Below are 25522 nucleotides of genomic sequence, written 5' to 3' on the forward strand. Positions count from 1 at the left end.
TGTGAGTGCAGAGTGCCCTTCTCAGCTTTATTAAACTACAGCAAATAAGCTGATCTCATTCTAATGCATTGTGAAGTATCCTAAAACCAATTGATTCCTTATCTGGTGCTGTGTTGAACAGTGTGTCTGTGTGAGACTTTTTACATCTCTACAAGCAAAGGACATGAGGTGTATACATAATGTGTGTGTGTGCTCAATACTGTTAGTGCAAAGTAAAATTATGCAGGGTTTTATCCTACTAAGGTATGATCACTAAGCTTTTTTTTTTTTCCCACTCCGTCACTTCTGTTTCTCTTTTTAAATTTTCTTTCAAATGAAATTTTAATCTCATGGTATTGCTGGAAAGTTTGAAATGCGTGTTTTCAAGTAGCTGAAGACTCTCAAGCACTGCTGGTGTTTTAAAATCAGTCTGACAGTTTTACCCTGGGCATTTACAGAGCTCTTTGTTGATTTGTATGCCCGTAGTATTCAAAAGAAACTTTGGGTTTGGGATTTGTTGATTTTGTTGTTGTTGCCTTTTTCGTTAAAATGTGTCTTCGTATTTCTGTGTGGGAAGATAAGAACTGGAGAAAGGAGTGCAACTACAGTGCAACAAGTCCCACTGTTTAGTTTTATTGTGTTGCATTACCTTCTCTTACAGGTAACACCTGTAACAGATTGTAGTATTAAATATGTATTAGACCAGAACAGGAGTGATTTTGAGAAGAAAATAATAATAAAAAAATATATAAAAATGGAATTATATCAATCACTGTTTTTAAACCCATACAAAATACATATTGCTCCTTGTGCAGGCAAACAGTGCAATGCTCGCTATCATACTGAGGCCAAGCTTTTAATAATAGCACCAAGGGAAATATTGAGGATTCTAAAGAACAGGAGACAAGGATGAGAAAGTGTAGTTAGCATTTCCATTTTACTGGAGCAACAGGCCCTGTTGGTTTGGATCAGTTCATTTGCTTGGCACTTTGATCGGAACACCTTAAGCTCCTGAAAAATTGTCAGTCTCATAACCACACACTTTGGCTTCTAAAGATATGTGATTTGCTGACATCTGCTGTATTCCCTTTCTGCTGGGGATGCTGCAGTGCATTTGTTGACAGAGCCTAGTTTGGGTGCTGGTTTGACACAAGAAGGAGCAGTCAAGCCACACGGCTGTAGCAACTCCAGGGAAAGTTCTTCATTCAGAAGGCCCTTTCAATATTATTATGTATTTCTGCTCATAATTTGGACACTGAACCCTTACTGCTTTTCTTCTGGATACTTCTTAAATTAATACAGGCTTCTTCAATTGCAAAAATATCTGGAACTGGTTCATTTTTAATAGTCTCTTTATTGTCAGTAATTAATTTGGCTTAGAGCAGATGAAGTTTTACACATGTAAAATATGAAGAATTATGTTTATTTTGCAAGGTTTTATAGAAGACCAGATTTGTGTAGTTGCAAGATGAGTGTATTCTACTGAGTGCATAGTAAAGCCTAATGGTTTTCAAGGAAGATAATTATTTAATTTGAAAGCTTGGGGGTAACTATTTTTTGAGACTTTACTGTACGAGCTGAACTTGTTTAATGGGTCCCTTCCAACTCAGCATATTCAATAATTCTGTGGTTTAATGATTTTATGACATTGAAGTTTTCTATGTATTCTTTTTTCTTGATTCATCACTCTTCATTTCCACTGCTCAGAAAAGACACAGTATTGCCCCACACGTATTTGTTTTGATTCTCCTTCCTCGCTGTGTTTTTGTAATTGTGCTGAACTTATTCTCGTCATTTCCTTTTTGCCTATTTTTGCTTGGTGCCTTTTGTTACCCTTTCCTCATTATTATGAAACTATCAGTTACTCTTCTTTCCTTCCTTTAAAAAAAAAAAAATCTAGCTGTTCAGAAGAAGTCAGGGAGATAAACTTGGTGCTGTGCTGCCAGTGAAAGCTGAAAAAGCATTTGGTATCTTTCAGGAGTTTAAATCCTTGTTTCTTCCTAAAGGAAGTCAGCAATGCTCTTCCCTCGGTGATGTACATCTAAATTATTTGTTTTTGATTAATTGAAAGTAAACTATTTATGGGGATGATAATGAAGGAATTCACCTGTAACTATACTACCATTCCCATATAGTTCAAGAAATGGGATGGATTCTGAATAATTTCTCTGTGGAGGGATTACAAAGGGAAACGTGATATTCAGATTAGCTTCACTGTTTTGGTTTTGCAGGGATTCTGTTAATACACTCTATCCTTTCTTTGCAGATTGTTAGGAAACAAAGCCATGTACTCTGCATTGGGATTGCAGATCCTAAGTGGAATATTGGTGCAGTGTTACAGCCCTTTATCCAATGGTCCACAAAGAGGATAAGGTCTAGAATGAGAACCTGGCAGTGTTCATGGATTCATGCACCATTCATAGCACTTACCTGTCCTCAGTGTTGTGATGAGAGCTTTCATTGTCCTGAAGAAGTTGCCTCATTGTTGTTAACATTTGGTTTGTGATGGTAAATAGCCAGCTCAGTAGCGGTGGCTGCACTTTACAGAATGGAGAGGGCACTAAATATTTACTGATGTTATTCTAATTGAAAGGATTTGATGCTGCAAGTGACCCGGTGTCATGGGTTGGTTTTTTTCCCAGGACATCTGATGGTGGAAAGACAGTTGGTACCATTGAAGTCAATCTTATGAAGATGGGAGAGCTGGATGAGGGGGAAACAGACCACATCACAGCAGATGCTCAGGATCAAAAGGTAGAAACTCAGTTTATTGCACAAAGTTAATTAGAATGATCTGTTGTACCAGATGTCTAAAATACTAATTACCAAATTGGGTTAAGAACTTAAAACAAAATTTGTGGCGCAAGTGCTGTGTAAACTTATCTCCCTCATCCAAAAAAACCAAATTCATGAAGATGTACAGAGTAATATCCTAACCTGAGTTTCCTAGGCCCTCTCCTTCTTGAAGAAAAAAATAGCTTATTTTTATCTCAACTGAATATATTTGATCACTTCTGATAAAAACTGTCCAGAGAGATGCCATAAATACAGCTTCTTTTTTCCTTGGACAGCTGGTCTGGTTTCTGCCCTTGAAGTCCTGTTTATGTTGATTTTTATGTGCAATCTGTGCCCACAATACTGAAAAGCTGGAAGAATGACAGACAGGCAAAGCAAAGAAGAGGTAAATTCCCTTGCAAAGGGGCAGGTTCATCTGCATTAAATGGGAGCACACAATTTTTGCAGCCCGAATACAACAGTTCACTGCTTAACACTGTGGTGTATCCTGTTCTTCCTGAATAAAAGGAAATATTGCTACAGGGAATGCAGGATTTTTTTGTTTGGAAGTTACATATAAAACTATTTTTTGAGCAGAGGACATTATTTTCAGTATCTTTTCTGCATAGCAAAATCAGTCTGAGGGTAAATTTCAGACTTTTTTTTCACTGCTTATCTCAGAGAACTTCAATGCCTTAGATGAGTGTGACCAGTTCCAAAAAAGCAACAAATGCTGTGAAATCTTCCTGACTTTGACCCGTAAAACTTGCACAATATAGGCAACATGAGCTGTTTTTTTCAGCCTTCTCTTTTATTTGGCTTTTCTTCCACTGCAGAATGTGGAATGAGACTCCTTGCAGTTATTGGAGATGTAGTTACTGAGCTCTGTTGGGCCTGGGGGACACAGAAGGCTTTAATAGCAGCTTTCTAGGGGTTTCTAATACTTGTAAAGAGAGACCAGACTCATGACCAATGTATGGTCTTTAAAGGAGTCCTTGGTTTGTACAAATCAGTGGCAACACAGTCTTGGATTATATGTTGATAGTGAGGATGCAATTGTGAGAATGGTGAGTCATTGAATTAATAAAAAATAAATAAGTTTTGAACTGGTGAATCACAAAATCTGAGCACATTTTAAGGACTTTTTTGTGCTTCCTGCTTTTCCCTTGTTTAAAAATTAATGAAGGGTTTTCTTGCACTGTGCATGTGAAAACTGCTTTGTCTAAAGAAACCTCTTCGAAAGTATGGAACTTGTCAAAAATGGTTTTAAACTAAAGTGCCTTATTTTTATAGTAAAACGTATTAAGCTAAACTATTACTATCTCTCAACATTTCTGCCATAATACTGGTAGGAAACATTTCTGTTTTGTTATGGAACAGCTGATCATATTTTTTTCATTTTCTTGGCTATAATTCTGATTGTGTTTCAGTATCTTGGAACAGAAATATAAAGAAAAATGTAAATTCTAAGTAAGACTTTGGAAGTTTGTATTATTATCACTCATGGTTTTCAGCCTACCTTTTATAAACTGCCATGGATTTATCTCAGACCCCCTGAATGTGTCACATCTGTATTGTATTTTTTTGCAGTGTGCATTGGTTCGTGAGTGTACAGCCACTAAGGGCATAAGTGGGAAGGACAACCTGCCTTCCTTAAATGCAGGTAAGAATTCCAATATCTGTAAGAGACAGCTCTTGCAACTCCACCTCTGGTCCTGTAGAAATCACACAGATTCGTGGCAGAGCTCATCAATGTCTCTTCAAATGCTGCACAGATGTTCAAGTTCAATATTTTAGTGTTTTATACATGTTTGGCATTATCATTTCACGGAGAAGTTTGAATAAGTGTGTGTCAATTGCGCTTTCTGAAGCAGTGCTGAAATCTCCATCTCCTGCATCTTTACTGTTCAGTGATTTTCAGTGACTAAAAATCACTGTCAGTGACTTCCATGGGCATGGAATTACCATCATTAGTTTCTGTTGTGTCATTGCACGGCATTCTGTAAAATAATTCTGCATTATTTGTAAGTGAATACCCAGGACAATCAATCTCTCTCATTCATAACTGGTGAAGTGGCAGTTTCAGATTGATCTGGAAACTGTCTGTCCTAGAATGAAGGGAGCTGTTGGCAAGGCATTCTCAATTCTAGGCCAGCTTGGGCTTGAGTGCATGGTGTTAAACTAGATCTGTTTTTCTTTCATTATCTGAGGAGTATTACATGCTGATGTGCTGTGCCATAAAACCTTTATTAGCCCGAGTTTATGAATCTCCATTACTCGGCAATAACAATGTCACAAATAAGTTATATGGGTCATCTAAAACCACAGCACTGTCAAGAATTCTGTGTTTGCTACATACCGTTGAGGAGGAATGTTACCAAACTTTTACAACTTTTTAAAATCTTTCTTGAAACTTTTTAATCTGATTTCTCTGATAGAGCAGACTTTCTGAATCTGCTTTGCAGTCTGAAGGAAGCCCTAAAAACTGCCAAAAATTAAGTTCTTCCATATGTGTGTGAATATTGCATTTTTTTTCTGTGAGTTGTTGAGATTAGATCAGAATCAGAAAAAATATGTTCTAGAGAAATACCATTTATTTTCATCAATTCAAAGTGAGAAAGATGTTAATTGAGAATTTCTGAATGTGCCGGAGCTACATCCGGCTCCAGAAATTCCTGAACTGGAAATAGCTGGAGGCATGGAGGGTATCCTGTGTCTCCAGGTGTGTATTTATGGCTTTTCTTGGGCACAAGATACAGAGGCCAGGTGAAGGATTTCATCTAGCCCAGTGCAGTTCTTTGGTTGTGATTCTGTATGTCATCCAGATTAGTGAGACTTGAAGAAATGACATTTCTGCCAGAGAACGATGCTGATTCACAACAGATTGTTTTCTGTTTGTTGCCTCCCTTGTATAGGTCTGATTGGGGTTTTTTGTTGACTTCTTTTGTATAGGAAAATGCTGTAGGTTGTGAATATGTTTTGTTGGAACTTCCAAGGTAGATGTCAGTTTTAGGAATATTGAAGTCTCGATCAATTTGTCAAGAATATTTCCATGTGATTCTACAGTGTATCTAGGCAGCGTTTTCACATTTGTTATTGTCATATACAAACACAATATAAAACCAAAGCCCACCCAACACTACTCGGGTTTATAAAGTTATAAAGTCAAACACACCTTGAAGAGCTTTTTTTTTTTTTTTTTTTTTTTGTCATTTTTTGGGTTGTCAGGCTTTTTTTAAAGAATTGAGGGGAAAGAGGTGCATATGCAAGAAATGACAGCATGCAGGCTATTGGGAAGAGTTTGCACTCACAGGAAGTTTTTCTCAGATAAATAATTAGTCTTCAGTCTGTTTCCTGTATTTGTGACTTTCTCTTCTCGTGCAGCATCACCTCCACTTTCCTGCTGACATGCTGTGCTCATACAGAACTGCCCCCAGAACAGTATGTTTTCCATATACATTCATATTTAGTTCACGTGTATGCTGCTGTAAAGCTTTCTGGTATTTTCTTGTTGTTTATCAGGCCTTCAAAATGATGAAACTGAAAAAAAAAGCTGCCTCTGTGAATCCTTAAGCTTGTAGGCATAGAAGCATGCTGGCATTCTTGTGAAATTTAAATCCTAGGATAGGGAACTCTCAGCCCTCCAGTGAGTTATGAGATGCTTGTTGAGCGAGTGGGAATAAGCAGTGTGTTTCAGAGCCTTATCACTATTGCTTCTATACCTCCAGAGACTGAATTTACGTCTCAAAATTCAGTTACTTATTTATAATGCTGGAGAGTTTGCCAGTTGTTTACATGTAAACAAATTGCATTCTAAATTAAAAAAGAAAGATAAGAAAAGTAATTGAAATTAAGCAAAATTAGGAAAGCTTTAATTATTATTCCTGAGGTAATACACATCATATTCCTATGCTACAAAGAAAGATATAAATAGGAACACTGTTAGCAAATTAATATATGGCAAAGATATGCTTTGATCTGTGTTCAATAGGGAATGAAAATAAAACCAGAGTATTCAATCTTTTATTATTTTTATTGTACTCTCAGGGGAAGCAATGTGAAGGATATTGCATGGAATAAAAAGCACAGAGGTTCTTCATATTAAAAATGACAATGTCCAAAAATATTCATGGGTAAATATATGGCATTGGCTTTCAGGCTTGATGCTGTGAGAAAAGCTTTTAAAACAGAGTTTTCTCTTTTTTAACCACTGCAGTTCATGTGGATTTTGGGTTTTCTTCAATGCTTCTCATGATCACTGTCTGAGTACAGCAAGGATTATCTTTATGAAACTTCCACTCATTTTAATCACTACTTTTTATGAAAACCAATTCTAGTCTCACCCTTCTTATTGTACATGCCCTCTAGAATTTGGTTCTAGACAACTTGTTACAGGTAGAAATTAATTATTGTTGCAGTTGGAGGGGAAGATACTTCTGAGATTTTTATGGAGTTGCATGCCTTCAGTAGTTCTGTTTATAAGGAAAAAACATCAAGTACTTATGCAGCTTTTATTGGCCTTAAATCTTAAGCTTTAGCAATACTGCATATTGGGATTATTTGGGAAAAATGCCCAGGCTTTTTTTGACTTTGTAAATGAAATTTTCTTCTTAAACCCATGGATTTGACCATTTAAAAAACTTACAACACACTTGAGATTATCCCCATCTGAAAATTCAGACCTGAATCAAAGACCTGAAGATGAAGCCAGTACCTGGAGAGGAGTTTAATAATTCTAGCCACAATAAAAGTCACAACTTTGAATCCATATTTTTAGTGTTCTTTGTCCCTTGGTGCAGTTGTGATGGGTTTTCTGGGCTTTGCTTTACTTTGTGATGGTGGCAACATTGGGGAGATGGGAGGAAAGAGATTTTTCAGATACATATTTGCATTAGGTTCTCACAGATTAATGTGCATTTTTCAGTGTAGTCGATTCTGAGTGTGAATTTAAGGGCTGCTCTTGGAAAAAATCCCTTGATAAACTCCTTAGGAAGTAGATATAAAAAGGTAAAATAAAGAATCTTTTGTGTCAGGGGCATCATCATTTAAAATGTCCAGGTAATATGCTGATCGGGGGGCACAACAGAAAAAACAGTACCAACTCAAAATTATCATCTGGTTTGGCAGTTTTCTGTTTAAGGCCAGACTTGAATTAGCCCTTGAATTAGCCCTTAGTTTCCTGAGGTTTGAACATTGAGATATTTTGGGTATTGATAGTAAAGAAAAATTGCTCTTTTTAATATGTCAGAGAAATTAAGCATCTCTTTCGCTTATTTCACAATACTGAGTGAAAATTTAGTTTTTGAAAGTAAAATCACTAAGAACTAAAGGCAAAATTACTCTAAAAAGGCTCATAAAATGACAATAAAATGGCAAGAAGTGCTTATAATGTACTGTAATTAAGAAATAGTTGGCTTCTGATTGTAAAGGCGTAAATTATAACATCTGTATTGTCTCACCCTTCCCAAGAGATTGAAAATAGAATAAAAGTTTTTTAAGACTCGGTTGCTCCATCTCTGGATCAGAAAAGGGCATAATCCAACAACAGTTTTTCATCCAAGATTGCTGATGAAAGACATCTCAGTGGAGTGATGGGAATATAGAGCAGTGCGACCACTTAAACATTGCTCCTTTCTTCGGGTTGCAAGCAGTGGGTTTATTATCAGTGTATTTAAATCTCTGGTCTTCTTTTAGGCCTTTCCTAAAGGATATTTGTTAAAAATCCTGATTGCTTAGATAGACAAGGCAGTTTGGGTACCTTTTATTTTTAATTCTCTATAAATCAGACTACATAAACATTAATGGTGTCTGTGAAATGTCTGTTAGTAGCTGTCACTGTTAGTAGCTGTCACTCATTCCAAGTCAAGTGATGTTCTTATGTCACATTGCAATAGTGATCTGAAAACTGTGTGTGTAACATATCGACAGGGCTGTTATATTTATTTCTATGTAGTGGCAGTGTCTTGACCCCATCAAAGTTCCAGGTAACTCTAATATGTTCAAGTTTCCTTTAATGCAGAAGCACACCTCCAATTTGCATTAATGATTTGTGTGTGCATGTCCAGGGGAAGATGCAGCTGAACCCTGAGTCCTGTGCAATTTATTGGAATTGTGAGTGGTGCTGGCAAGCTGTGGTGGTGGCTGTACTGAGTTCATTGTTCATTTGTGCTCTCTGGTTTTCCTAACTCCAGCTGAAATGCAAGAAAAGAGAGTCTGATTGACATTCTCACTACTTTGAAGACCTAAATTCAAAAGTTAGCTACTCTGCTGGTAAAATGCGATTTATTGATGTACTAGTAATACTTTGCCCTCCACATGCTGGTATAAAAATGAAATAGATATTAAATGTTTTTAGTGGAATTTTAATGATACTAAAATTAATTTTGTAAGCTAGGGGGAAATAATATAATAATTATGCAGGTTATTGTCATAAATGTTTGGACTCATATAAGCACATGAAAGCAATGATATTATTTTTGCTCTTTGCAGTGTTGAGAAACCCTGTTTGTAAGTTGTATAGATTCCCTACTTCTGACAACAAGTGGATGCGGATCCGGGAGCAGATGGCTGAGACCACCCTCTCCTTCCACGTTCCTAAAGAACTAATAAATCTGCACATAAAGGAGGACATGAGAAGGTAAGGAAGAGGCAGCAATATAAATTATATTTTTCTGACTTTGAATCATGCAGACGAGGAGCTAAAATATATTTATTTGTAGTATGAAATGGGCACTTTTATAGCTGCTAAGAATTTACAGCTGTAACTGAACAGAATTGATTGCTCAATAGGACTCCAGTGACCTCATAAGTTCTGAGCAATGAACTGTGCTAAAGTGCAGTCATGGCTTTAAACCTGTTAGCACCACCGTTTGATTAACAATTTAAATATTCTGGAACATTAGCATTTTATAAAGGATCAGAAAATGACAGGGGGCTGAGCAACATTGTGCTGTGTTTGGCTATGTGTCTGGGTAGAGTTAATAACATAGAGAAACATTATGCCATGAAAAATGACAAGTTTATAGTGAATAAAGGAGCAATGAGGATAAAATGGACATTCCTTTAGCTAATCTAAATTAGTTGGCATAAGAAAAGGATTCCAAAGTAATGTTTGTTTGAAACCCTAACGTTTGGCCTCATAACCCAGAGAGATATCTGAGAATCATAACAATGTGTATGGCCTGGAGAAAAAGGAGAATAGAGAACACAGGTGTCCCAAAAGCCTTTGAATGTCCAATTTGCCATTGCAGTGATTAAAATGGAGCCTGTCCTTGAACCCTTGTAAGCTGTGCTGATAAAATTTGGGGAAACATCTTTTTAAGTAACCCAGGGCTACCCTGAAGACAGTGCCTCCTTCTTCTTCCAGCGATAATGGATGATGTAGAAGATATTGCCTCCTTCCTCATGCAAGTTACTTAACACATAGATGGGCAGCTGGTCTCATGTGTAAGAGTGATGCTGGGACCCAGTGCTGCATTCCAAAGCCATCCTGTGCGCTTTGAGGCAATTCCTTCCTGTTGTGTCACATCCCAAAACAACCTGTTGTGGCTGTTTGTTCTGCAGTATCAAGCTTCTTTTCCTTTTTTTATTTACCCCATCTGTTGCTTCCCTGTGATGTTTATATGCCAATAGAACAGCATGTGGGAGGCTGGAATCTTGATTTTAATAAAGTCACTGGACTGATACATCCTTATGCATGGTGATGATGGGTTATAAAATTCCTATGAATTGTTATAATAGTTTATTTTATTCATTTAGTACTGTGTTTAGGCATTTATGGCCTCATCTTGTTTGAGAATACTTATGGGCAAGGTTTTTGCAGTAAGCAATAAAAATAGATTATACTGAGTCTCACAGTTCATGCACTTCCCATATTTTCATTTGCCTCATGGGTAAGTGCCTTTTAAATGTTAGAGGATTACTTGAACCACTTTTACTACTTCTGCATTATTCTCTCCAAAGGCATAATACAAGTAATAGCCCTTGTTGTTGTATCATATTATAGAATTCACCTCCCTGGACAAACTCCTAGGAAGAATTCACCATGGTGGGGTTTTCTCTTCACCAAAATAAAGATTTGAAAAAGAAACAGAAGTAACAGTGGCACAAAGATTGAGATAAGTGCCTCTGATTTTCCTGACTGCCGGTGTGGTTGAGCTGTTCAAGCCTAGTTGAAAGTGTGGGTGTGAAAGAAAGAGACCAAGTGATTGATGCAGTCTGGAGGAGGAGATAAGACTAACCAAAATGAGCAACACTATGTAGAATACCAGCAGATGGTGGGAACAGGAGCATCTGTGTCATCTACCATCATATAAGAGTGTGGGTTGGAGCTTCTGCTTTGTCTGGCCTTTCTTTTTCAAGAAAAGCAATTGTGGAGATGTGTGTTCTTGTGGAGTCCTTACACTTGTAGTCTAGTAGAACGTGTGAGGAGGATGCTGCTATATTCGGTGTGGGCTCAAGTATTCTTCTCTGTGTCTTTTCCCCTCTGTTAGTATAAAAGGATAAATATTTCTGCCTCAGAAGCCACTTATCATACTCAGCCTGTTTCATTTTTTTTATTGTGGCTTCAATATAGTCAGGCCTGAAGCAATTATCTATAAAAATGTGCCAGTAAGTGTTAATGCTATTCAGTATTCATTAAAAATTGTAGTTTAAATTCCCTTTTCTCGCCATCTTGAGATTGATTGTCTCTTGATAAAACTTCAGTGTTCATTGTTAACCAAACCCTTTCATTTATTGACATGATGCTTTGAAATTTGTAACTTCTAACAGTATTTGACTTTATTTTAACTTTAAGGGAAAGAATTTAAAGCAGGAATGGAAGCAAAATGATCTTAAAGTAGGAAGGGAGAAACAAGTTAAATTTAGCTTATAATTGTCTACACTTTTGTATAATAAAAAGTGTAGTGGATAGAAATTTAAAAGGAACTTAAAGTTTTCATCTCTTAGGAACCATATAAAATCGTATCATGGCTTTGCAAATCCCAGTCTATTCTCCTCACATGCATAGGAAAAGAGGCTTTAAAATAATTTTAAATGTATTTGTTGCCATTTTTGGGGTGGGTAGTTTGCTCATGGGGTTCTGGTGGGGTTTCTTTTGTCTCTTTTTTCTGCTTTGTTTTCTCTTTTTCTGTTTCTAAACAACTGTTCAGGGCATGCAAAGGTAAGCACAACTCACATTGAAGTTTTTAGTTGCCTGTCGGGTCAGGCTCACCAAAACTTGAAATAATTTTGGGAAATTCTGTAAGGAGACAAAAATTGCAACTGTTTTCAAGAGAGTCTAAAATGAGATTATTAGTAGAGAAAGAAAAACATGCCTTTTTTTTTTTCTTTTTTTTCTTTTTTTTTTCTTATTGACTCCTCCGTAATAATTATTTGCCTGGTTTGGAAACAACAGAGTGAAAAAGCTATGAGTATTTTATTTCTGGAGGGAATGTTATATTGTTTGTCTGGAGTTTATTGCCTATATATCACAGAAGCATATCTTGTAGCAAAGAAAAATGAGAGTAATTTTATCTGATTCTGTTCTTTAAAAAAAAAAAAAAATTGAAGTGGTTATCCATACATTTTAAAGTGAACTTTGTTAGGAAGAATAATTCCTGTGCTCCTTTCCTTAGAAGCTTCTAAACTTCCATTATGTATGAATGATTGAGTCATATCCCAAAGCTATAGTTTATATTTACTCCAAAGCTGCTGTTTGATAAATATTCAGAATTTTTAAGCTGTTACAATATTACAGAAGTTTTGCAAATATAATCTGCAGAAATGTCCCCTCTTGTTTTGAATCCTGCTAAGCTCTTTGCTTCTGATGTGTTGTAGTGTGTTTTTAAGTTTCTTGTTTTGTTCCCCCATTTTAGGTATTATTCTCCCCCTGTTCTTTGTAAGATGGTTCTTCCCCCTCCAGTTTTCCCGCCACAGAGTCTTTGGCAGTTATGTTACCACGGTTACCCCTGCCCCCCTTATTTGTCAATCTCCCAAGTTACATAACTGCTCCTCCCTTATCCCACCATGTAAGTAAAGTTTTCCTCCTCCCTGGGCCCAGTCAATCACCCCCCACTCCTCCCTGCTTTCGAGAACATTCTTCTCTCTGGGGGTCATAGTTGGCTGGCGTCCCAGGGCCCCTCCTTTGTTCTATGTTTATTGGATAAGTTCTTGTGTCAGTTTTCTTATGTACCTCCCCACATGTTCCCCTATTGGTTAGCTGGGCTTCCCCTCCCGTCTCCACCCCTTCCCTGTAAAACTCTGTCTCCCCCCGTGTTCGGGGCCATTTTGCTGTGGGTTTTTCCACTTGTTGGTTTGCCCTGTGCTGCATGTGGGCTCTTCAATAAACCGACGTTTTACCCCCAGCAAGTGGTCGCCTCCTCTCTCGTCTCGTCCAGCGCGAACCCAAGTCCGCAATCCAGCCCAGCCCGAGGCCAGGACGCCAAGGGGGGCTGGCCTCAGATGCGCAGGGGCGTCGGCCGCTTTACCCCTTCAGCTAGCCGGACTTAGGGCCGTGTACGCCCTCGCGCAGTTTGCCGTCCAACGTGGGGGCCGACGAAGTGGACTTTTGACCACGGACTGGACCCTGCGGAGTTGGGATTTACTTACCCTCTGGACGCCAGACTACCCCGGGTAGTAGCAGGCTTCGTTTTAGAAGCAGCGCTCCCCGGCGGAAGGGAGTCGGGACTCCTCGCACCCTCAGAGGACGACTCCCCGAGACGAGTGACCTTCGCCTGGTTTTTTCTTTGTCGCCGCAGCAGGATTGGTGAGTTCGGGCCCCGTCCTGGGGACTCTCCGGCTTCCCCTCTGCCTTTTTAACTTTCCCTAGGGGTATATGCCCTGCGTTGGGGACCTACCCCCCCGCCTTCTCTCCTTGAGGTTTTTCCTCGTCCCCGCGCCGTTTTTGTTTTCTCTTCCCTTTGGGTGCCGGATTTCCCCAGACGTGGGGCCGCACCCATCACCCAATCTCTTTTTCCCTCCGGCTGTTTACCCAGACTTTGGGGCAGTGGGGGGGGGCAGGGGCCGGCGGCAGGCGGCTCATTGTTTAAGTTCTCGTTGTTTCCCGGGCGTGCGGTTGCGTCATCAGAGGATTTTCCCCCTTTCTAGCGGTAGCAGTTTCTGCTCTAGAAAGGCGCAATGGGTGCCGGCTTGGGAAAATCCCAGAAGGAGGTTTATTATGTTGTGAAGGGTTTGTTGCTTGGGGGTGGTCAGAAAGCCCGCAAGCAGGAGTTAAAATGTTTAGTTAAGTGGGTATTTTCTAGGTTTCCCGAGGTCTCCCCGGAACGCGTAAAAGAGCCGCGGTTTTGGGCAGCCGTTGTGGCAAAATTAGAAGAGGCCATAAATTCCGGGGAGACATAACTAGCCACCGTGGCGTATTGCGCGCGCAGAGTTCATGCGACACTCGGCGTGCCTGTGGAGCCTAAGAAATGTCCCGCGGTTTCTGGTTTGTCCCCTCGTTCTCCTCGTTCAGTTGCCCTTGTCCCCCAAACCTTTCCCTCGTCCCGTAGGCATGAGCCCTCGAGGAGGATTTTGAGGGCCGACCAGAGGCAGGGGGTCCATCCTGCCCCTGCTCCCCCTCGACCGGCTCGGCCTCCCCCTTCGAGGAGCCCTGGCCAGGCTCCTTCTCTTCCCTTACCCTCTACCCCGGTCCCCAAGTCCCCGGTTCCAAACCCCAAAGTTGTTCGGTTTTGCGACGACCCTCAAAAGGGGTCCCTTGGTGCCCGAGATGGCGGCGGCCACGCGGCCGCTCCCGCCAGGGCTCTTTCTTCTCCTCCTAACCCTTTCCTCCCTAATGCTAACCCTTTCCTTCCCCTGGACCGAACCTCTTTTTCGGTTGTCCCTCCCCCATCTCTTTCCTCTGCTCCTTCCATTTCTCCGCCCTCCGATCCTCCGTCGGCTCCTCCCCAGGTTCCTCCCCCAGTTCAGCCCCCTGTTTACTCCTCCCCTGCTCCACCTTCATACTCTGCTCCGCCTCCGAACTCCACCCAGGGGGCGGAGAGGGGCGGTGTGCCGCGCCCACTCCCTCGCCCTGCCCCATTGCCAGACTCCGCCTCAACCTCCTCCAACTCCGGTTCCCACGCTCCCCCTTCCGGTTCTCACGCCTTGTGTTCGGGGTGGGGGGGGATGGATGACTGGAAGCCGGGGCAGGCGCCTTTATTGGAAGCCGCTCCGGTTACGTACCACCTCAGCGGGGAGGGGAGCTCTCAGGCCCAGTGGGTGCCTTTAGCACAGGCCCGGATTAAGAAACTGTGCAAGGCGCAGAAGGACTACTCCCGCGGGTCTGAATACTTCCGGGGTATGCTCTGGAATGCCCTTGCACAGGGAGATCAGGTGCCGGCGGACCTGAGGGCCCTTTTCTCTAGTTTAACAAGACCCATGGAGTTTAGGGTCTGGGTGGGGGAATGGAGGAGGGAGATAGTGGAGGTTCTCCCGATTCTTTGGGGGAATCCTTCAGTGTCTCATGACGCGGACGGTTTGGCAATTTCCCAAGAATATCTTTTAGGCGAGGGACAGTGGGCAGAGGGGATAGCTCAAGCAAAGGCCTTGTTCTCGTCTCAGCTTGTAGAGACCGCTAAGGCAGCAGAGCGGGCCTTTTATAAGCTAGAGGTGATGACCTCCCAATGGGAGGACGATGAAGTCCGGCAGGGGCCGCAAGAGCCTTACATGGTTTTTATCGAGCGCCTCTACAGATACGTGGAGGCCCAGGCGACCGGGGACGACGACAGGGAGAAGATGCTCTGGAGGATGGCGTATAGCAACGCCAACCTAGAGTGTCGGAAGGCCATCAGGAGGCTCCCTCGAAGTCCCCGGCCCACGGTGGAGGCCATGATAGAGGCCGTGGTAGGCCAGGTATCCTTACCATCGCGGCCTAAAAGAGCCTCAGTGGCTTTTGCGGAGGACCCCGAACCGGACTTCTTTGATATAGAAGCTGCCCCCGTTGCCGGGCCCCCAACACCCGGGTCCGGCAGAAGATCAACAGCCACCCACCCCTGCCACCTCTGTGGCAAGACAGGGCATTGGATGCCTCAATGCCAGATACGATTAGATTATTTGGAGTATAGAAGGAAGCGGGAAAAGGAGGAGAGTAAGGGCACAAAAAACTAGGCCTGGAGCGCAGCCCCTCCCTGCGCGAAGACAAAAATGCGGCAGGCCACTTAAAAACAAGCGGGGAGGGAGGAGACGACAGAGAGCTGCCGTACACACTGCCGGATTTGTCTTACTTAGTACCAGACTTGACACATACCTGTGGTATTCAGCCTACACCTGCGCTTGACACCATGTCCTCTGTCCCTACAGGCTGCAGCTAACTAGGGACTTCTATCTCCCTAGTAGTGACATCCAGCTGGTGTCTGTCGACCTGCAACACCCGGGTCGCTGGAGGAAACTTGGACGTTGCAGGTGGACAGTCGTCGGGGACACAAAGCACACACCGCGAGACATTCACATCGTCCCTGGTCTAGTAACTACCGACCCGGGACCATTTCGCGGTAGGGCTGTACTGTGTCCGACCCCCACTCTTCCTCCCTAAGGGACAGATCATTGCCCAGGCTATTCCGGTTCCAGATAAAGATAATTGGAAGAACTCCGTGGAGAGGACATCGCCTCCGACAGTAGCCTGGGCACAGCTGGTGGGGAGGGAGAAGCCCCGCCTGACTTGTCAGCTCTCGTTGGGAGGGGACAGAAAGATCGTGAGGGGTCTTTTGGACACAGGTGCGGATGTGACGATCATTCCCTCTCGGGAGTGGCCGTCACATTGGGACTTGCAAAGCGCTGCGGGCACAATCTCAGGTGTTGGGGGCCTTCAATTGGCCAATCAATCTAAGAGCATTGTGCAAATTAAGGGGCCCGATGGGCAATTGGCCTCTATACGCCCGTTCGTTTTAGATTACACCGAGCCTCTCTGGGGAAGGGACCTACTAGCCCAGTGGGGAGCCAGAATTGACCTCCCAAAGGCTCCCCAGGTTTTTCGGGCAGTGGCCACTGAGGAGCGCCAGACCTGGAAGCTGAATTGGCTGTCAGATAAACCAGTACAGGTCTTGCAGTGGCCACTCAACAAGCAAAAATTAAAAGCGCTCAATGAGCTCATTCAGGAGCAGTTACTGAAAGGCCACCTGGTGGAGACAATGTCACCTTGGAACTCCCCAGTGTTTGTCATTAAGAAGCCTAATAAGGACAAGTGGCGGCTCCTGACCGACCTCCGCCAAATTAACGAACAAATAATGGACATGGGTCCTCTTCAGCCAGGGATGCCTTCCCCAGCAATGCTCCCCCAAAACTGGAATTTGGCAGTTATAGATATAAAAGATGGTTTTTTCCAGATTCCCCTGCACCCAGACGATGCCCCGCGCTTTGCGTTCACGGTTCCATCCATCAATCGTGAGTCCCCAGCCAAGCGCTATCATTGGTGAATGCTTCCGCAAGGCCTAAAGAACAGCCCTGTGATCTGCCAATGGTATGTCGCTTTGCTGCTGTCACCCATACGTACAGCCCTCGGGGATGCCGTCATCATTCACCATTACATGGACGACATCCTCGTGTGTGCACCCGACCACAGTCTGCTTGCCCATGCGCTTGACCTGACAACCAATGCGTTGGTTGCTGCAGGGTTCGAGCTCCAGCAGGACAAAATTCAGCGGATGCCACCTTGGAAATACCTGGGCCTCGAAATCACAAAGCGGACCATTGTTCCGCAGAAATAGGCTATTAGGACAAAAGTCCAGACCCTAGCGGATGTCCATCAGCTGTGTGGGTCTTTAAATTGGGTGAGACCCTGGCTAGGCATTTCAACTGAAGACCTAGCCCCCCTTTTCAATTTGTTGAAAGGGGGAGAGGGGCTGAGTTCCCCTAGGGCTCTCACCCCAGAGGCAGGGGTGGCTTTGGAGAAGATACAGAAAGTTATTTTGGCCAGGCAGGCCCACCGTTACCATCCGGGCCTGCCCTTCAAATTTATTATACTGAGAAAATTGCCACATCTCCATGGCGTGATACACCAGTGGGACACCAGTGTAAAGGACCAGGGGCTGGGTGACCCCCTCTTAATTATAGAGTGGGTGTTTCTCAGCCACCATCGGTCCAAAAGAATGACACGGCCACAGGAGTTGGTAGCCGAACTGATCCTCAAAGCAAGATCGAGGATCAGGGAGCTGGCGGGGTGTGATTTCGCATGCATACATATCCCAATTAAATTAGAATCAGGACAACTCAAATTAAAGACCTTTGAAGAACTGCTGCAAACTAATGAATATCTTCAGTTTGCACTCGACAGCTACACCGGGCGCATCGCAGTAGATCGGCCGGCCTACAAATTATTCAATTCGGAGTTTAAATTATCGCTGAAAAAGGTTCAGAGCAGGAAGCTGCTGGATGCCTTGACAGTTTTCACAGACGCGTCTGGAGCATCCCACAAGTCAGTAATGACTTGGAAAGATCCTCAGACTCAGCAGTGGGAGACTGATGTTGTTGTTGTGGAGGGCTCTCCACAAGTTGCTGAGTTGGACGCAGTCGTCAGGGCATTCCAGAGGTTCCCTGGGCCTTCTAATTTGGTTACAGATTCTGCATATGTCGCAGGTGTAGTGTCTCAAGCTGAGTTTGCGGTTCTTCAAGAGGTCACCAGCAAAAGATTATTTGAATTGCTTAACAGGCTCGTCGAGCTAGTCTCCCACCGCGAGCACCCTTTTTATGTTATGCATGTGAGATCACATACTGATCTGCCCGGGTTTATTGCGGAAGGCAACCGTTGTGCCGACTCTCTGGCCGCGGCTGCTGTTACGCAGGCCCCTCTCCCAGACGTGTTCGGCCAGGCTAAGATCAGTCACCAACTTTTCCATCAGAATGCGCCTGGCCTGGTCCGGCAGTTCAATCTGACACAGGATCAGGCCAAGGCGATAGTGGCCACATGTCCCCAATGCCAACAAGATCAGATGCCTACTGTGGCCTCAGGGGCCAATTCCCGAGGTTTGGCGAGCTGCGAAGTGTGGCAGATGGACGTGACGCATGTCCCATCTTTTGGTCGATTGTGTTACGTCCATGTCTCAGTTGATACCTTCTCTGGGGCTATCTATGCTTCTGCCCACACAGGTGAAAAGGCAGCGGATGTGCAGAAGCATCTGCTTCAGGCATTCGCTGTCTTGGGCATCTTTAGGGCCCTAAAAACAGATAATGGCCCTGCGTATACCTCCAAGGAGCTGCGGAGCTTCCTGCAGCAATGGGGAGTAGTCCATACGACTGGCATCCCCTATTCCCCAACAGGCCAAGCCATGGTGGAGAGGGCCCACCAGAGCTTTAAGATCTTATCCCGGCAACAACCGGCGATGAAGGTGGAGACCCCCCACGTCCGGCTGTCAAGGGCATTGTACACGCTTAACTTTCTAAATTGCTCTTTTGACAGCCAAAATCCTCCAGTGGTCCGGCACTTTGGCAGTCACCAGCAGCTGCAGCCTAAAGCCAGGCCACCGGTTCTTGTAAAAGATCCGGAGACCTGGCGGACGGAGGGCCCCTTTGACCTGGTGACCTGGGGGAGGGGATATGCCTGCGTGTCCACTCCCTCAGGCCCCAGGTGGATTCCATCTAAGTGGGTCAGGCCCTTCGTCCCGAAACAGAGGACTAAGAAGGAGGCAGTACCACAAGTCCGGCAAGCTTGTTGGCGTTGGCGGAGGAAACCACACCATCAATCTTTGTCTTTCTTTCCGGATCTTCCCCCAGTTACAGAAGAGCCCTCTCCTCCAGCTTCTCCTCCACCCCTTGACCTCCTATGTCATGTTTCCTCCCATTCACCCCCTGCTCCAGCTCTTACCCCCTGTATGTTTTACTTAAACTGGTTGTTTGGAGAAGAACCATTTTTGTGAATTCGTCATACTTTTACTATCTTATCTCATTTCAGTTACATCTCCCCCATGGCCCCCGTTTCAACATCGCTGACTCCCAACCCTAGCCTGCTAATGGCGATCATGACGACCTGCGGACTCCTTTTGCCACCTTCGGAGCCGTGGGTCATCCCCCAGCGGAAAGTCAACGTCTGGCGTGCCTTGGCTCAATCGTTAGGACAGGACAGTATATGCCTAGACACGGGCGCAGCAGAGGACCCGATGTCGCCTTGTGGGGATCCCTTTCTCTCCAGGCGAGTTTCTCCCTGCCTTCTAAAGTGCCTTTAATGCTATCCTAGCCCAGAGCCTCACTATCCTCCCCAGTTGTGATTCCTCCAACGCCTGGAGAGACGGAGTGAACAGGCTAGATCCTGCACCCTCCGAGCCCACAGAGTTACATTTCCTCGGTTCGACCAATGCATCAATTTGCTTTCAGTTTGATTATACAATCACCCCCGTCGAGAGGGGTAGTGAGGTAGTGCTACAGTCCAGGTTAGAATACCAAGCTAAGCAGTGGTGTAAGGCTGTCCTAAAGATCCTCGGCCCCACCACTACCAGACGGACCCCTTACTCCCTTCCCCGAGGCGTGTTTTTAATTGTGGCGACCGGGCGTGGGCAGGCATCCCCTCTGGCCTGGTCGGAAGGGCCGTGCACTTTTGGCCGGCTGACACTGTTTACCCCCAACGTCACTCAAATTATCAATTGGAAGAAGACAAACATCACATCTAAATTGGCTAGACCTAAAAGAGATCTCAAGGATCTCATTGAGGATTGTGATGATGAAATTACTCATTGGTCACACTCAAAATCCGTCGCCTTTACCATCTTGTTGCCTTGGGTATCGGTGGCGAAGGCTCTAGGTGAATTGGGCTGTCTAGAGTGTTGGGTGGCTAAACAAGCAAATTTTACTTCGGCCGCGCTCTACGACCTCCTCACAGACGAGGAAATAACAAGGAAGGCGACACTCCAAAACAGAGCAGCAATAGATTTTCTATTGCTGCTCCATCATCATCACTGTGAGGAGTTTGAGGGCCTCTGCTGCCTGAACCTATCCTCTCGAGCCGAGGACGCCAGACATTCCATCAAGAGGCTGCAAGACCTTGTCCATCAGGTCAAGCAAGAAACCTCTGACTGGCTGGGGGACATTTTCAAGGGTTGGGGCCTCAGCGGGTGGGCCGGTTCCATAATAGAATCTGTTTGCAAGGTTGTTCTGAGTTAATTAGTACTTTTAGTTTTCATTATTTTGATCCGCGGTTTGGTCCAGAGACTAATGGTCAGAGATACCTCAGCATCTGTCAACCATGCCGCAGTCCCGTCGGACAAGCCCATCGAGCTGGAAGACCTCTCCTCGGAGGCCGAAGAAGCTACAGATGAGGAAGGGGCGACCGCACCGTCCTTCGACCACCCAGGGGCGGGCGGATTCCAGCTCGAAGAAAGCGAGGCCTGGCCGGACCAGCCGCGAGATCCTGAATTTTAAGTTTCTGTGGACTTCCCGTTCTTTTTATTTTATTTGTTAAGAAACGGGGAGATGTTGTAGTGTGTTTTTAAGTTTCTTGTTTTGTTCCCCCATTTTAGGTATTATTCTCTCCCTGTTCTTTGTAAGATGGTTCTTCCCCCTCCAGTTTTCCCGCCACAGAGTCTTTGGCAGTTATGTTACCACGGTTACCCCTGTCCCCCTTATTTGTCAATCTCTCAAGTTACATAACTGCTCCTCCCTTATCCCACCATATAAGTAAAGTTTTCCTCCTCCCTGGGCCCAGTCAATCACCCCCCACTCCTCCCTGCTTTCGAGAACATTCTTCTCTCTGGGGTCATAGTTGGCTGGCGTCCCAGGGCCCCTCCTTATTGGATAAGTTCTTGTGTCAGTTTTCTTATGTACCTCCCCACATGTTCCCCTATTGGTTAGCTGGGCTTCCCCTCCCGTCTCCACCCCTTCCCTGTAAAACTCTGTCTCCCCCCGTGTTCGGGGCCATTTTTGCTGTGGGTTTTTCCACCTGTTGGTTTGCCCTGTGCTGCATGTGGGCTCTTCAATAAACCGACGTTTTACCCCCAGCAAGTGGTCGCCTCCTCTCTCGTCTCGTCCAGCGCGAACCCAAGTCCGCAATCCAGCCCAGCCCGAGGCCAGGACGCCAAGGGGGGCTGGCCTCAGATGCGCAGGGGCGTCGGCCACTTTACCCCTTCAGCTAGCCGGACTTAGGGCCGTGTACGCCCTCGCGCACTGATGTTTTGCAAAAGTAGATTTCAGAAGCTCATTTTGCTTAGCGGAGGCCAAAATCACTTAGTCTTCTAGGTTTTGAATTTGTCATGTTTGCTTTACTAGGAAACACATCATTAGATTTTTGAAGCTGTATGTATAAAAAATTGCTACTTGGCCTTCATACAGCATTTTCAGCTTATGTGCTTTTTAATAGCACAATTGTTGTTTGACACAGTTACTGGTTGAAGTGGATTTTTAAAGTTATTCAATGAAATAAGTTAACATTAAAGTATTAAAATATTATTAAAAATTTCAACAATTGTATTAGTGTGAACTGTAAACTTTTTCAAAAATGGAAAATATTATGGTTTTTCCACTCTGTGTACTTTTAGAAAAGGCCTTTCATGTAATAATAACAAAGCTTGGTACTGTGGAGTATTGTTGATGGAGTTTAGATATAGAAAAGACAACTCTTTTTTCATTCATAACTCAGAATTTTATGGAGTCAACAACAGCAGTGATAAACTGTAAAAAGACCACGAGACATAAATCCAATTTAAATGCTCTGTCTTCTATAATTTCATTAGAAAAAGAAATAGATATAAAGTGAGGCTATGAGACTGTTTTCTATGGAAGTGTCTGCCATATAATCCTGTTTTCTAATGGTTTTGATTTTGCTGGAGTTTAAAATGCAAATAAATTCAGAAATCGTAGTCTTTAAAATTTCCACGCTGTGTATGCTCTAGATTGCTATAGCGCTGTACTCTCACTTTAAGCATTGTTGATGTGTCTTTTTTTGCCACATATTGAAGACTGAATTTTTACTTCATTGATTTGTACATGTTTCTGAGGAGAAACAAATACCAACCTTGTCACCAGTAATGGGGACAGGATTTGATATTTCTTGAAGACCTATTAAAATTAATATTCCCATTGCTATTGATGTCAGTGGAGTTAACTCTCAAACTTCAGTTTGAGACCAGCAGCTCCAGGCATGAGCTTAGATGGAGGCAGGGATGTAGTTCTTGGATAGAATACTCTATTCCTATACAGAAGGAGTAGTAAAGTTTTGGAAGCCAGCCAGGTCCAAACATTGTTGCTAAAACTATTAAATCAGACACCATAAATATTAAGGGCCAAAACATTATCGCTGCACATAAACAAAATTGCATACCCTGACAAATTTTACACACTTTGCTGAGAAGGAAGCCCTAAGATTTTAATTGAAAGGGAACCTCATGTTATACTGCTAAAAACTGGCAAAGAAAATGGTCCCTGAGAATGTTTGGTTTATCCTCTCAAATCCCTTCGTGACAGATTGTTCTTATGCTACAGCATTACCAGTTTGTATTGCTGGAGGAAAGTTTAATTGGTTCAGCTTCAGGAGCAATTAAATGGCAGAAAGTAATAATATCGTTAACATAGACTGTCAGCAAGTCCACGTGTTGTGTCTTTGTTTCCATGTTGATATTTTCAAGAACATGTACAAATGCAATGCTTTAATTCCGCTTCCAGTGCAGTCTCTCTGGTTTTGATTGTCACCTACACCAGGAGCAGAGGTCTGCCTATGGAGCTTGTTCTGACTGCACTGCTCACACTAATGCAAAGCTAATAATGATGGGGAAAGCACCACCAGTGTGTTGCTGTTCCATTTAAGAAGTCATTTTAAGGCTTTTTTGACTAATGGTCAGATCTGCTGCTCACATAAGTGAGCTCTGTGTTCCTGCGCTGCAAGCTCACTGGTCCTTTCCTCCCTCTTTCCACCTCTTCTACCCTATTTTTGCTTTTTCTTACATAATTTTTCTGTATGCAAGAACTGTCTTCTGGAAGACTTTTTGGAGACTTCCAAGAATTACAGTGGAACACTCTTCTTGATGCTCCAAGGAAAATAATGAAAACTGGTTGTGTTGCAAACATTTTCTCCTGTTAAATTCCAGATGTTTGAAGACTGACTGAAGATCTTTTATTTTCCTTAAAAGCAGGTCCCACAAAATGGCTTTGGGAGAGATACAGGAGAAACTTCCTCTGCAAGAGGAAAAACCAAACAGAAAGCCCAAAATACTAAGCTTGTTTGTGCAGGAAATTCAGATGATCTCTATTTCACTCAGGTCAGCTCTCAGGAGTGTACAGGAAAACTGATAATTTACTAAAGGATTTCCTTTTGGATTTCCAGTGACCTGTTTGGTTACCCCAGCAGTACTTTTTTGACCTGATGAACACTGGACATGACATTTTAGGGAGCAGGTGCTGGGATTTTTTGTGTATATTTTGTTTTGAATCCTGAAGAAATGTGGTGAGAGCTGATGTGTTGATTAAACTGAATTTGTAGAAACACTGCTAGAAATATGTGTTTATGAAATGTTTATGAAAGTATACAAAGAGTAGTGCATCAAAACAACCATACTGAAAGTTTTGCAGGAAAAAGAAACTTTATATTCTTTCCAATGTTGTTTAATATCTCTTGAGATAAAGTTACTTGCTCTGAGCACAACTCTCTGGAGCCTGGAAGCCTTCTTTCCTTCATGAAAGAAGTGGTATTTCATTTTGAAGGTTACTGCATTTATACCAGATGAGTTTTGAGCACAAAAGTTACTGCATTATCTACTGACATAATTTATTGTTTACTTGTAAAAGAGAGATGAAAAGCAGATCTCACAAGCAGTCCGAAAATGGATTTTATTTCAATTAGAAATCTTTCTGATGTTTTGTAGCAAACTTGTTTTAGATTAATTTGGATGAACCTTGATAGATTAATGAGTTAATTAGCGCCTTCCCTTTTTGCTTTTTGGTACAGGAATCAGGAGCTTAAAGACCTGGGAGAGCTTGCTCCTCACTGGGACAACATGCGCAAAAGTGTAATTGCTCACTGTGATCAGTTGCTGAGCATGTACCAGGACACTCTGGCAGAGCTTGGGAAGCATACAGGTGGGAATCTGTGATTTTATCTGGAACCTTTCAGAGCTTACTAGATTGTTAGCTATAAAATACTGGCATATTCAGTGGGAATAAAATACATAAAAATCTTAGAATCAAAGGATGGTTTGGATTGGAAGGGACCTTAAAGATTATCAAGTTCTAGCCCACCTGGACCAGGTTACTCAAACTCCCATCCAGCCTGGCCTTGAATACTTCCAGCAATGGGGCATCCCCAGCTCCTCTGGGCAGCCTGTTCCAGTGTCTCACCTCCCTCCACATTAAAGAATTTCTTCCTTATGTCTAATCCAGATCTCCTCATTTAAGTTTGAATCCCCTTGTCCTGTCATCACATGATCTTGTAGAAAGTTCCGCTCCAGCTTTTATTGTAAGCTCCCTCCAGGTACTGAGGCAGTAAGGTTGCAATTGCATCAGCCTGAAATCTCTTTCCCAAGCTGAACTGTTCCAATCAGCATCTCTGTGACCTCCTCTGGACTCACTCCAGCAGGTCTGTGTCCCTCCTGCGCTGGGAGCCCAGAGCTGGATGCAGAGATCTTGGTCACAGAAAAGGAGAAATCCGATTTGAGTGTATTAAAAAAAACCAGTCTCTAACTGAAAGTCACCTTTTTGAAAGCAGTCGGTCAGCTGCTTAAATATTTGGTGGGGGAAAAAGCTCTTGTGTTGCACTAAATGTTGTATAATTATTTCCATTTTGTTGGCAGAAGTGACGTTTCTTGTATTTATGATTGTTTGTCATCATCAGAATATCCCAGTTCCAATTTTGGCATCTACTGTCTAGCCCAGTATGGCACTT

General features: G+C 43.3%; 1 protein-coding gene across 1 annotated transcript in view; it reads left to right on the plus strand.

Moving 5' to 3' along the window:
- Positions 1-25522, plus strand: part of LOC128950029 (inositol polyphosphate 4-phosphatase type II-like) — a 118098-nt gene that overhangs the window by 16174 nt on the left and 76402 nt on the right. Inside the window, exons 3-6 of the mRNA XM_054294906.1 lie at positions 2622-2733; positions 4345-4417; positions 9244-9391; positions 24590-24720. Coding sequence (XP_054150881.1) covers positions 2622-2733; positions 4345-4417; positions 9244-9391; positions 24590-24720 — 464 coding nt within the window. The remainder of the gene's footprint in view (positions 1-2621; positions 2734-4344; positions 4418-9243; positions 9392-24589; positions 24721-25522) is intronic.

The sequence above is a fragment of the Melozone crissalis genome, unplaced genomic scaffold (genome assembly GCF_028551555.1).
Source record: "Melozone crissalis strain CALT ecotype California unplaced genomic scaffold, PUWL_Pcris_2 ptg000370l_1, whole genome shotgun sequence".
Lineage (NCBI taxonomy): Eukaryota > Metazoa > Chordata > Aves > Passeriformes > Passerellidae > Melozone > Melozone crissalis.